Source organism: Nansenia antarctica (assembly GCF_963989245.1).
Source record: "Nansenia antarctica genome assembly, chromosome: 5".
NCBI classification, from domain to species: Eukaryota; Metazoa; Chordata; class Actinopteri; order Argentiniformes; family Microstomatidae; genus Nansenia; species Nansenia antarctica.
The window spans coordinates 26426316-26440311 of record NC_137690.1 but is presented as its reverse complement, the minus strand read 5'-3'; the positions used below and the strand labels follow the sequence as shown (position 1 = coordinate 26440311).

The following is a 13996-nucleotide window of genomic DNA, read 5'->3' as shown; positions in this document are numbered from 1 at the left end:
TGCTGTAGACTGGCCGGCTGGACCCGTGTTCCCTTGGCTACACCAAGCTTTTGAGTCAGACATGTCTTGAAGCCGGTCACTAACGTATTTCCTATGATGGACATCACTGAAAGTTCGAGGTGTTTTCTACAATAGAGAGAATAACTAGACAGACAAACATACTCGTTGTCGGTGAAAGTCGTGACGTCTCTCGACCCTCGCCAGCTGCAGGTTTCTGCTCTTAGCTGCCAGGGCTCCTTTTGTTAAAGTCGCCTCATCTAATATCCAAATGCCAACTCCTCCGTGTGTCACTTTCATTTCAACGCCCACGTTTTGCACCACGTTTTGCACTAACGTTATGACATTTTCCTTTACAATTTGAAGAGCAAATATGAGAAGTATCCGCCGTGAACTGTCAAGAGGTTGACAGGGGATGGGTCGCTGAGAGCGGCGGCGCTGGTTCTGGATCTCGTCGGGAGTGAACGCGCCTTCCAACAACATGACCGTCTTCAATCAGGAGAATGTGGAGGAATATTACCTAATTGGAGATGAGCTCGGGAGGTAAGTGATCACCTTTTTTGCTAACATTGCTAACATTTTTCAGACGGGGAGAGGCGGATGGTGGTCTTTTGTTCGTTGTGCAGAGCTGCTCAGGGACAGAAGACTAGAGAGAGAGAGAGAGAGAGAGAGAGCCAGTCAAGAAGACAACACAACTCGAATCTCATAAAAGCTTTGTGTATTGTAGGCTTCCACAGTGGGTCTTATAATGCATAACCTCTATAGTGACAGTATGGCATGAGGTCAAGACATCTGGCTCTCCTTTTTTAATAGCCTATTGCGCAAACATGAGCTATTAGTGAAGAACACCTTGCAATGTGTATCTAAACACTTGAAGACATATACAGGTGATGACTTGAATTGGCTGTGAAATGTTTCACTGTAGACAACTTGAAATGATGTGTATAATCAGAGTTTTCATGCTTTCATGTTTTTCCATGCATGATTTATCCGAAACATATTGACTTATCCAATAACCTACATATTTAGAGTTATGGCAAGATGTTATCGTTTGCTATTGTGGCTGTATTTCATAGCAGGATCCATCTGACAGCGAGGGTCTATATCTCCCAGTTAATTTACAGCTTGTCATGTCCCCAGTCCATCTATCTGATGTGTGGTGTGTCAGCCAACCTGCTGAGGCACTTGAGACTGCTCTCACCAGAGGAAAATATGTCATTAACAGAAAAGGAGTGGATGAATTTGAATAGTCTGTGTGAATTTCCGTGAAGGAGTGCATTCTCTTCGATAGAGTGTATGTGGGTGGTGTGTTTCTTGCTTTCATCTTGGGATGGCTGTGTCATCATTATCCTCACTGCACGCTGCTAGGAAATATGAGCCAACTAGATTTTAGGAAATTATTTCCTGTTTATCATACCAGTATAAACAGGTTACAGTTAAGATCCAAATTGTACACATTTTTGTTGCCTAATGCATGTAAGAGCTAGGCTACGCGTTCTCAAGTGATTGCAAGGGAGTTTTTAATAGATGAAGGATGTTATTGTTTTGTTTTGGGGGGTTTTGTCCAAAGGGACCCATGTAGGCCTATATCAATCATAATATTGATAATTGTGTTGTCCAGGGAGCACTTTGCTGTGTTCCTTCAATGACCTAGTCCAGTGCGTCTGTTTCAATGGTACAGGAGTACTAAGGTAGCTGCTGCATCCAACGAGTCTTGAAATGGAGAAGGCGTGGACCTGCGTAGAACAGTATTGAATTACTGACTGGAGGTAAAGACACAGTTGCTGGAGTGTGAGATGTCTCATTTGGGACTCATTCAAATCAGCATTGATTGTGTATTGGATTCCTGTTCAGAATGTTACAGATTTCCAGAAGGGTAATTCTGCCTGAGAACATTTAGGGGGAAAAAATGGTTCAGAGTAGGGAAATGCCTGTTATTGGTTAGATTGGTTGGAAAGTATTCCCTCCTGACTCGTTGACTCTGTGCCAGGGTCTTGCCAATATCCCTCTATAATTCCATGCCCATATCTCTGAATACTTGAAGAAGAATCATTAGCTTTGTGGAATGTCTGTTTACAAAAACAGGTCCATCTTTTGTAGAATCTGCCCTTGTTTTTGCTTAAATGTGGAATTAGAAGGACAGAAAACCTAGGTTTATAATGATTGCCTACTGCATTGCATGTGAGCTTGTCTATTCATTGGCTATATTACACCAGAGTGACCTGCTTGGTAATTCCTTGCACGCTTAAGACAGAGAGGCTTTTGATCTGACTGTATTCCACCTCTGACTGTATTTGGAACGAAGCCCGTTCAGACTCGGGAGAGTGGGAAATAGTCCAAGCAAAGTGTAGTCACTTGTGGGTGCTAGGCTAGCCATGCCTGGCTTCACTGAAAGCAACCTGAAACCTGGAAATTGCACAGCCAAATAGATACGCTTTACAGTATGGAATTGTTTATGTTTGTAGTTATAGGTAGGGCTAGTTATCTCTTATCAGTAGTCGCCATGGTATTTTGTGGCTACATCATGTTTATCGTTAAAGAAAAGAGCTGTTACGGTCCAGAAATTCACTCAGCAGCAGCTTCTCACCAAAGAATCCTCAATTTTTTCCTAATAAGTGAGAAAGTAAAGGATTGACCACATCACTGCTCAATTGAACTCCTGTACAAGACCTCAGCTAATTGCTCATTGGAGCCTTTGAAAGTTCCTGTTTAGTGTCTTAGATCTGCGAGGGAATTATATTGCACATATATATATTATAACCATTGTTCACTGGCCTCTCGTTTGATGCCCGTCAAAGTGGTCGGTCATGAAAGGGGCCCAACTTCTCCGTAACCCTTTAGCGGCATTGAAGCGTTTAATAGTTGTGCAGCAGTGGTGTGCTATGGGCTTCTCAGGCCCCAGGGTTAAACACACAGTCTCCCTCTCCAAGGGGGCTTTGAAGCCTGCGGCCAGGGGACTGGCAGACGTGAGGGGGTACTCCTCATTCTTCCCGGGGGCCTCTTTCGCGGGTGGTCCCCCATAATGGTAGCAGGCACTTGAATGGGCACCTGAAGATGCCTGTTCCCATTGGCATTCAACCACTTTAATCTACGTTGCCACAACTTTGGAAACTCTGTTGGCACGTATTGTAGCCCTCAGAAGTGGCCGTAGATGAGAAAGCTTGCACAGCAAAATTGGCCGTTGGTCATTTCTGTGGAGATTCGTCTGTGAATTTCAATTGATCATTTTTGTTTAGGATCCATTGATCTGAACACTTGCTGTACAGACATTGATCAGCCTAGTCTGTTGGGAAAATATATATTGCTAAATCATCAGCATATAACCCGGTTTGTGGAATTAGTCTTCCTCTAAAATTGTAAGTGCCTTCCTTTCATGTGCTGCGCTGTACGTCGATATCTTTTTTAACCTCTCTTTGTATTACACTGCCTCTGTCAGATCTTCAGTAGTTAGCCTGGCTAGCTACTCTGCTAATTGAGGTGTGGGTGTGGGTGTGGGTGTGTGTGTGTCTGTGTGTGTGTGTGTGTCTGTGTGTGTCTGTGTGTGTCTGTGTGTCTGTGTGTCTGTGTGTCTGTGTGTGTGTGGGTGTGTGTGGGTGTGTGGGTGTGTGGGTGTGTGGGTGCGTGGGTGCGTGAGTGCGTGTGTGTGGCGCATATTCATTGTGGATGTTTTGTGTGTGAAGAGGAGCAGGTATTCTCAAGAAATACCACTGTAAAGCAGGCCATCATAGTACTGTATTTGACAGTCATAAATCGCATTACCATGGATTACCATCTCCATACCAAGTTGGGTGAACCCCCTCCATAATTCAATGACACCCCACCACCACTGCTACCTCTTAATACTATGCATACATGCAAAATGTTTCCCACAGATTGACCTAGATCCCTCTTACAATGCATGTGGTAAGGAGGGCTCTGGCACTGGAGTGGTCTGCTGGCTGGATGGTTAGAATGACAACTCGTCATGACGGGGCTGTGTGTGTCGTCTGTGTCTGTGTCTGTGTCTGTGTCTGTGTCTGTGTCTGTGTCTGTGTCTGTGTCTGTGTCTGTGTCTGTGTGTACCGCCTGAGAGACCACTGTGGGTACGGTGGCGAAGTACTAAGTGACTGCCGTGTCACAGATATAGCAACTAAGACAAGGGAACGAAGATGGGTAATAGAAAACCATTATTTGATTTGATCATCAGATTAGCCGATTATGAGTGCATATTGGTTTATCGATTCTGTCTGTCTTGTTGGTAAGAATATATATTTAAAAACCAGCACTCACTCGATTTTGTCTTATTGATATAATAGTTCTCAAAAGACATTAGCCTACAGTTAAGACAATGCCAACATGTTTTGTAAGTCTGTCTGTCTTTCTAGATGTCTGATGCCTTCTGATCACACAGACTGTTGATTTAGCCTAGTTTGTATTCTAGTGACGTTGGGAAGCCAACTGAAATCCAACACTTGGGAAATTCTCAAGGAACATGATGAGGTAATTTCAAGAATCAGTCTCTAAATTGAATGCAGGATCATTGGAATAGTGCCAACTGTGTTAACAGTGAATGGAGAGGGTGCGTCACACTAATGTATGTGTGGGAGCACTGAGCGTGTACTGTAGGGCTGGGCTTCAACAGTCTTGTGGGACCTAATGGGGTTGCTTGACAGAGAGAGAGAGAGAGAGGGGCAGGCAGGCAGGCAGGCTGGGAGTGGGGGGGGAGACTGGGAGGGGGAGGATCACAAGACAAACTCATTGCTGTCAAAGAAGTGAGAGAGCTCTGCCCAGTCAAGCATGGTGGAGAGGCCGAGGGTGATAGCATGGGAGAAACCCAGATTCTCCGTTCTCGCCCCCCCCCCCCCTCTCTCTTTCACTTTGCAGACGAAGGAGCTGTAGTGTTCGCAAAGCGGAAGACAATCACACCGAGGCAACGCGTTGAGAACATCTGGTGTGGCGTGTGTGGATAGAAAGAGGTTTAATGTCAGATCGACAACAACTGCCTCTGCATCGCACCCCAAAAACACAGCATCATCCACCCAAGACATTGAAGACCCACTGTATGGAGTGTTTCCTCTTGCATTCCCTCAAGCTCTGACACGGTGACCCCTAGCATTAACAATGGCTATGTTTCGATATCCACACTAGCATACTAGAATGATTGTCCCGGCATGCTAAGTAAGCTGTTGTTAACCTCTTGAAACACAACCAACATCCTGGTTTCATTTGAGATGGTGTTTGTTGTGCGTGGGTTTTGTGGGTTTTGTATGGTGGCATTTCAGGAGGCCTATTAAGAATGCACTACAATACACGCCACATGGGACTTCAGAGCCACTTGTCAGCACTTATTGATTGAGTGTATTGTCTTTAATATCCCTTGTTTTGGGGTTTGGCCAGGCCTCTCTTACTCATAATGATCTTGAGTATATTATCTATCTATTCAGATCTGCACACGTGTCTAGAGAGTATGCACAAGGGGTTGGTTTAGAATGGGAATAAATGGGGCCTAGGACATGAAGAAAGACTAACCACCAGTAGTAAGTCATTTTCTGTGGCTCTTATGTCCCTCCCTAAACCTCATTCATTCATTGTAGTCCAGGCCTGTTTAGGTGTACATTCACTGTAGTCCAGGCCTGTTTAGGTGTACATTCACTGTTGTCCAGGCCTGTTTAGGTGTACATTCACTGTTGTCCAGGCCTGTTTAGGTGTACATTCACTGTAGTCCAGGCCTGTTTAGGTGTACATTCACTGTAGTCCAGGCCTGTTTAGGTGTACATTCACTGTAGTCCAGGCCTGTTTAGGTGTACATTCACTGTAGTCCAGGCCTGTTTAGGTGTACATTCACTGTAGTCCAGGCCTGTTTAGGTGTACATTCACTGTAGTCCAGGCCTGTTTAGGTGTACATTCACTGTTGTCCAGGCCTGTTTAGGTGTACATTCACTGTAGTCCAGGCCTGTTTAGGTGTACATTCACTGTTGTCCAGGCCTGTTTAGGTGTACATTCACTGTAGTCCAGGCCTGTTTAGGTGTAGCATTCATTGCAGTGTAAACTCACTCTGCAATCAAAGCCCTGAGCGTCCCCTATTGTGGTAGACACCGGTTCCATGTGATTAATGAGTCGCCCATTCGCAAGGATGGTGGGGGCTCTGACAGAGGGGGATGTTTCATGCATGTTGATTGGCTTGGCTTGGAGCTCAAGCCATGATGCTGCATGTCAATGATGGATAGACACTAGGGTTAGACGGTTTCCCATTTTTTAAACCGATAAACCGTCCCCGAACACAACCGCGGTATTTCGGTTAACCGAATTCAAAATGACATTGTTGTCGGGTTTTACTGAGCCGCCAATTTCAAATGATTAAGCTTAGGGGTGGGCATCGACGATCGATAATTGATCGATAAGGATCTTGGTCGATCACAAAATAAAACATTTGGTCGATCACAAAAAAAAAAAAAAAAAAAAAATTGTGATCGACCAAATGTTTTATTTTGTGATCGACCAAGATCCTTATCGATCAATTATCGATCGTCGATGCCCACCCCTAAGCCCTGTCCTTTCTGCGAACCTGCTCGAACACTTTCCACGAGCGGTGCTGGAAAATGCGCTTCAAATTAATCAATACAAACAGTGCTAAAAATACTTTTGATTCGTAATGAGACTATGTTTGGGAAACACTGCACGTTCAGATTCAGTTAAAACAAAAGTCGCTGGATACGTAACTAAGTAGGAAAGGCTAATTTAGCAATTGATGATCTAGCTTGGTAGTTAACGTTAGCTCGACATTTTTGGGTATTCAAATGAGGTATTATGATGAAGTAAAAACTGGAGACACACATAACCAGCAACGCTATAAACTAAAATCACCCATCGGGCGTTTCATGTCAGATACTTGTTTGACTCTTGACTGAACAAATTAGCAAGCAACGTTAGCTACACAGAACTCCGTAAGAGAATTTCCAAAACCTAGGACCGCAGGGGAAGGCTCTAACCCTAACCCTAATGAGCCTTCCCCTGCCGTCCTAGGTTTCAGAAATTCACCTCCGGTAATTTCAGAGAATGTGTTTGCCATAAAACGAGTCAGGGTCACCACTCTATGAGTCTGAGAGAACAAAGGATATAGTTTGATTGCAGTGAACACATAATGTCAACGTTCTTTTTAGCAAACTAGCATAACAGTCAAACCCATAGATATCCATACTGTGGTCAAAACATCTGGTGAAACCCCCATACGTCACAACTGCGACTCGCCCAATTCCCACCATAGAAACATACTGGTGAATTATTAGAGTATCAGTAGCATCCGCTACAATATAGCAATTTAGGACGGTTTTGACAAAAAAACCGGTTCACAGTTAAACCGTAAAACTGTCCAACCCTAATAGACAATACATGCGTTTTACATGTAGCCTATTGTACAGTAACTGACATGTGAACATTAAAATGACCCAGACTTAGCTTGCAAGCTAAACCAAATGCACCTTTTAGTTATTTTGAGAGAACAAATACTATTTTGCATATGTTTGTCAACCCACAACCCCAACAGATAAAGCATGGCTCAGTCGCTGATCTAATTCACTACCAGTGGAATAAGCAGCCGATGGTCTTGATGTCAGGAGTTGATTAATAATATTCCTATTAAATGTCACAATATTTATATTCACTCTGACATCTATTGTCTATATTACAATTCCCTGTCATGTATTTGTTGCCTGAGGGGCACAGAACAGAAGAAAAGGGAAATTCTACTCTTGACAGATGCATTGATTATATGAAACAAATAGCCCACATTTTGCTCAATCTCTAGTAGGACATTGTCCTTACATTTTACAATGTTTTGTTACAACATATATTGTACTTGAAACTGCACTCCTTCTGATAACATTATGTCATTGTTACAATCAGTAATAACTCAAAATTAATGTAGGAATGTTTTTTATCAGGCTATGGAATGCTTTCGCAAGCACGTTCAATTATAGCTGCATTTGTGATGGATTTCAGACATTCCACTCAGTCTTTGCAATCATGCCATTGACCCTCTCACTCAAACATTCTTTAGCTTCACGTCTTGTTTGCTGCATATCCATTTTCCAAGTATTCACACCTGAGTTTTTCCTAAACTTTCCCTGTTAAAATGTAATAATAATAATTTGGTTTGTTTAAAGGTCAATTTATGTTTTGGTTATAAACCCCCTTAGCTTTTGAAGAATACAAAATATAAATACAGTAACTTAAAGATCTTAACACTACTTAGTTATATAATAATAATCCAAAGGGTATTCTTTGATAGGGCTGTGAATAGTTATGCTTACATCTTCAAGTTTCTAAGACCCAACAGTGAATCAGGAAGACCAGACCGTCCACTGACAGTAAATATTAGTTAGTTATAGCTTCAAACAATGTTAAAACATTTGCTTCTTTACCTCAAGGAATGTCCACTACAGATACTATATAGAAGAGCTATTTCCATGTAGAAATGCACCTTTAACAACACAATACATAGAAATGAGGTTAACTGAACAAGGTTTGATCAAACCGTCTGAAAAGCCCTGCAACGTTTGTCTCAACAAAAACGACCACCAAAAAAACCTGCCCTTTTTTTTCCAGCAATATTTTTTGCATAGGAGTTTCTTTAGAAGTTATCTGGAAGAGGAGGGCAAAGGGGCAGTCAAGTCAAGCTTCTTTAAACCTACAAAACCAGTCCGTGGCCTTTAACTCTCCATGTGGTGACAGACGGAGACGGGCCACCTCGAAACCAGGTGAATGTCAGTTTCAGTAAACATAGGGGCCCGTTCTGAAGACCAGGCAAAAATAACACAGGAGGGAGATTACAGACTCTCTCCCACGTCCCCCCTCCCTCCCACCCACCCTCTTGTCTGTGTGGGTTGCCAAGACAACAGTCTGTTTATCTATGTGTCTTCCGAGCGTGGCCATCAGATCGGCTCATCGGTCTCACCCCAGTTTCTCCCTATAGACACACTTTAGGTTATTATAGGCAACTTTTTGTGCCACTGGGCCATACTTATTTCCCCACATACTCATCTGAGTATAGTCTACCCAGCGCCCATACACTATGCCCAATGTCAAATCGTTTTAACTGGCTATGGTGGACTTATTACCACATGTTCTACGTCCAACCTTTCAGATGTAGTGCATATGGGTAGCAAAAAAGAAAAGGGTTTCAAATATTGGTAGATTTAGCTTGCATTGCAAGTGATGTTTGCTCTTCTGAGACAATTCCACTGGTCCCATTGTACCTGACCAGTTAAATCTAGCGCATGTAAAATATTTGAAACCATTTTAAATATGTATTTTGCTGCCCAGGTCTGATGGGTAAGTGCTAGTGGTGTATTTGGAATTGAGCAAAGGCATCATTGATTCCGCCATCGGTAATTTTTTATGAAATGGATGGATGTTGTCCCCCTTGCTGATTTGATTGTGGCCCTGTAGTTGTTGTTATTATTAATACCCCCCCCCCCCCCCCCCACCCCACTCTCTCTCTCTCCTTGCCTCCAGATACAATGTGTCCTTTGTTGTCTTAAATCCACAGGAAGGAGGTAAATTACATTCCATTGACATGTTGAATGCCTGTCGAAGTAATTAGATAAAAAGGCAAAGACCCAGCGTTGGATTGTTTACTTCTGTGTCATAGTCAGTAGTGATGGTTTTGCATGTTTTTGGTAAATACCTTTCTCCATGGGCCAGGAGAAACTGTAATCCATTGTTCAGTTGTTTTAATAGCCATTAGTAACTTCAGCTAACTTTAGCCAACGCTAACAAAACACAATGGGATTGATTGTGGGAAAACAAACAAAAAAAGTTCAACATCTGTGACTAAATCACCTCAAATTAACACTGATGTGGTTGAAAGTTACTTTGTTTGAAGTAGGCTATGTGTGTGCGTGTGTCTCAGGCGAAAGGCCTAAGTGTTTGTATTGGTTTGGCTACTCTACATTGTGAAAGCAGAACCAGTCTCCAGATGTAAAATGCTAAGAACCTCAGCTGGTTGTCCCAGAGCTATAGCTTTCCAGTACTCAAGCATGACAACAAACAATGCATTTCATCACCACGAAAAGACAACTCTCAGTTGACCTTCTCTGCTTTGACCTTAAACTGCTCCCACTGGTTAAGTAGGAAGCCCAATTTATGGGTGTTTTTCCACCCACCCCAGACACCAGCTTTAGAGGCTTTTGCCTTTCAGACCAACCGATATCCTTATTCAAACCGTGAAGTGTGCCTCAGCTAATTCTGCCACAGCGCTAAAGCTGTTTCCTTGGTTACCCCTCCCTGGCACACAATGGCAGCGAGGGGTTGCGTAATTTTTTTGTTAGTGGCGAGGTTTGTGGCACTACAGATTAGTGGGCCGGTAGCACTCAGCACTGTCCTCCCACAGTCGCTCCTCATTAATGAATAGGTGTGACTCACTGGGGAATTATCATTCTAAATAATACACCTCCAAACATGTGCAAGAGCTGTGTTGCTGGGCCCTGTATTGTTGCCATGCTGTGTAGAGTGGGAAGGGTACTCTCCACGCTCTGCCGCCATTGGCTGAACTTTGGTGATGCGAGTCGGCGTTTTATTGGTTGATCATTGATAGTGAAAGTGTCGGGATTGGTCAGACTTTGATTGTATGAGTGGGTGTGTGCCCGGAGGATCAGAAGGAATACATCCAGTGTCACGACTCGAGTCATTCTCTAGTGGAAACCAAGAGTAGGGCTTAGCGGGACTTGTGTTGACAGTGTCTTTCCCTTCAATAGTGAAAAGCCAGTTTATCAGATGTTTATCTTTTTTGGAACGGTATTGATAATGATCACAAACTGTGATAGGCTCAGGGAGGGAGGCAGCTATGGTACCTCCCATAGAGCTGATCTGTGGTCATGTGATTTGTGTTTTGAAAAGGAGGCACGGATAGAGGACACAAGGAATCAAGGAAAGACTTCAGATTTAGCATATGATTCTCTGGTTACTCTCAGTGATTCTCTGGTTGCTGTCAGTGATTGCTGTCAGTGATTGCTGTCAGTGATTGCTGTCAGTACTTATTAGCATGTTATTTACTTAAATAATGTATAATAAGTTGTGGACAGAACTAACATCAATCAAATGCATTGCAGCGTAACACTTAGGCTACCTTTACGCTCATTTCCTGTGTACGTCCCTAGAACGGCAGTACCACTGAATGAGATGCAAAAAGGCTCACCAATTTATAGGGTAATTTGGCCACTGGCAATGGTTCAGCTTGTTAGCAACGCATCAAGGCTCTGTTTGACCACCATGAACCAAACACAATTCAATTAACCAGATGAGAGCAACTCAACATTTTGAATACAATACAGCCAGCCACTGCCAGCCTAGTTCATCAAGCTGTTTCACCAGCTTACTCCCCCCCCTCCCCCAAAACCTCAGTCTCCTCCCTCTCTTGGTACCAAGGATTTTAGCTGCAAGCCATGAAGAGAAGAGAAATATGAATCTACATGTTGACCATTAAGTTAATTGAATTTCATTCATATGCATGTGCATGACTCTTAGATCTAGAGGTCAAGTTCATCAGAATCCCAAAGTTTAATTGTGTCTATGTATTTTGACAAGCAGCAGTTGAACTGTATGCTAGCCTATTCCCTAGTCAATATGGTGGCCACTTTCTGCATGGTAAGACAGCTAATAAAGTCAGCTTTATTATGTTGGCTAATAAAGTATTGATGAATGGGTGGCCTTGGCTTCAAGGCTTTGTACACACACACACACACACACACACACACACACACACACACACACACACACACACACACACAGACACTAATCTCGTTCCCCATTTCCCCCCATTATGCTGGGAAGGTCTGGTAGACCAGCGCATCAAAACATAATTTACCTGGTATCACCTGACAGACACCATCCTGTAGCTCGGTTTCACTCTTTCATCTCTATCTTCATCTTCTATCTTTCCACACACCTACAGTTTGCAGAAGAAGGTCTACCAGACCTTCCCAGCATATTGGGGGGAAGTGGGGAACGAGATTAGTGTCTGTGTGTGTGTGTGTGTGTGTGTGTGTGTATGCGTGTGTGTGTGTGTGTGTGTACACCCATTTGAAGCCAAGGCCACCCATTCATCAATACTTTATTAGCCAACATAATATTTACCTGGTATCAGTCATCTCCCACACCACTTCCCCCCCAGTCCTTACACACCACAGGGTTCAGGCCTTGCAGTCATGTGATTTGCTTAACAAATAAATCAGATAATGACAAATACTTTACTCAGTAAATTCACTCCCTCTAAGGCCAGGTTTGAGTCGTTGTTATTCCAAGATTATGTGCACAATAGCCTGGGGTCGAGGTTAGATGTTCATGGTCTTCTCTTGCACATCCTTATCTCACCTCCAAAGCTAGCCTACCTTTTAACAAGTAAACCTCCCGAACCGTCCTGTGAATTCACTCAATAACGGTAATAAATGATACAGACAGTAGAGCAAACCGTATAGTAGCCTATAAATACTGATATATGTTTTTGTCCTATACGTCCATCATCAGTGTCGAACTGAAATGTCCCAATTTATTTAGCAATCTTCTATACAATCTGCAGTTGCAGCGGGAATGCTTCCACAGGGGAGAATCCACACCCAACTCATCATGCCAGGTGCCACCACCTTCAGTGCTGAATGGCCATAACCGGTCCACTGAGTACCATCTCAGCTGAAATACATTTCCACTTCTTTCAGCTTTACAAGCCAGATGAACTGTAAACAACTGTTTTAGGCAATTCCCAGGCTTGCAATCGGCCCTCAATGAACAGCAAAGCCGGAGCTTTGAAAATGACCATTGGGCTTGACATTTGAGGAGAGAAGCTACTCCCTTGGTTTCTAATGAGCAAGCGTTTAATATCACACTTAACACTTATATTTCATTTTGAAGAGATGGTTTGGCATCTGTAAGTTTAAGAATCATTGCTCATTCTCCAGGTCATTCTCTTACCAAAAACCCACGTAAGTGTAAGATATTTTCAAATGTCTCTCTCATGAGGGGCAAGAATAATTAATGTTAACAAAAGTAAGAAGTATATTGTAGTGTTTTTTCTCTTATCAACTTAGTTAAGTCAATAAGTGATTAAAGGTTGTCAACATCCTCACCAAGCACCTCATCTCATGCACAAATATGTAGTGCAGGAAACTGCCATTATAGTCTATGAAATAGATGATGGGTCAAACATAAGAAATTATTAAACATTTTCCTGCAGGACTCCCAGACCCTCCGTCCAAATTATCAATATGAAGTTATGTGCCAATATTTCGACATAAGTTTGGCTGAAAGTGCTGTGTGTAGGGGGCCATAGGCCTACTCTCTAGTAGTCTAACGATAATGATGCTGCGTGTAGGGGGCCATAGGCCTACTCTCTAGTAGTCTAACAATAATTAAATGTAGCCTATTTGAGAGGAGCCCACCAGTACCCCAAAAAATACACCCCCAGTTTGGACACACTCTCTGCTGTATCTCTCTCTCTCTCTCTCTCAAACCAAGCATTAGAATGAGGAAGAAAGGTGATTTAAGTGACTTTGAACGTGGAATGGTTGTTGGTACCAGACGGGATGGTTTGAGTATTTCAGAAAGTGCTGCTCTACAGGGTGCCACTACAGGGTGATGCTACAATTTAAAATTTAACAATAGCAGATTGGAAAAACGTTTCCTGGTCTGATGAGTCTCGATTTCTGCTGTGACATTCAGATGGTACGGTCATGGATCCATCCTGCCTTGTATCAACAGTTCAGGCTGGTGGTGGTGGTGTAATGGTGTGGGGGATATTTTCTTGGCACACTTTGGGCCCCTTAGTACCAATTGAGCAAGGTTTAGATGCCACAGCCTACCTGAGTATTGTTGCTGACCATGTCCATCCCTTTATGACCACAGTGTACCCATCTTCTAATGGCTACTTCCAGCAGGATAACGTGCCATGTCACAAAGCTCACTAGTTTCAAAGCTCAAACTGGTTTCTTGAACATGACAATGATTCCACTGTACTCAAATGGCCTCCACA

At 43.1% G+C, this 13996-nt stretch overlaps 1 protein-coding gene across 1 annotated transcript in view; it reads left to right on the top strand.

Annotated features, from left to right (window-relative positions):
• Positions 1–478: 478 nt before the first annotated feature.
• dapk1 (death-associated protein kinase 1) overlaps positions 479–13996 on the top strand; it is a gene marked incomplete at its 5' end in the record, with an annotated part of 78870 nt that continues 65352 nt past the window's right edge. The window contains one exon of the mRNA XM_080530887.1: positions 479–540. Coding sequence (XP_080387013.1) covers positions 479–540 — 62 coding nt within the window. The remainder of the gene's footprint in view (positions 541–13996) is intronic.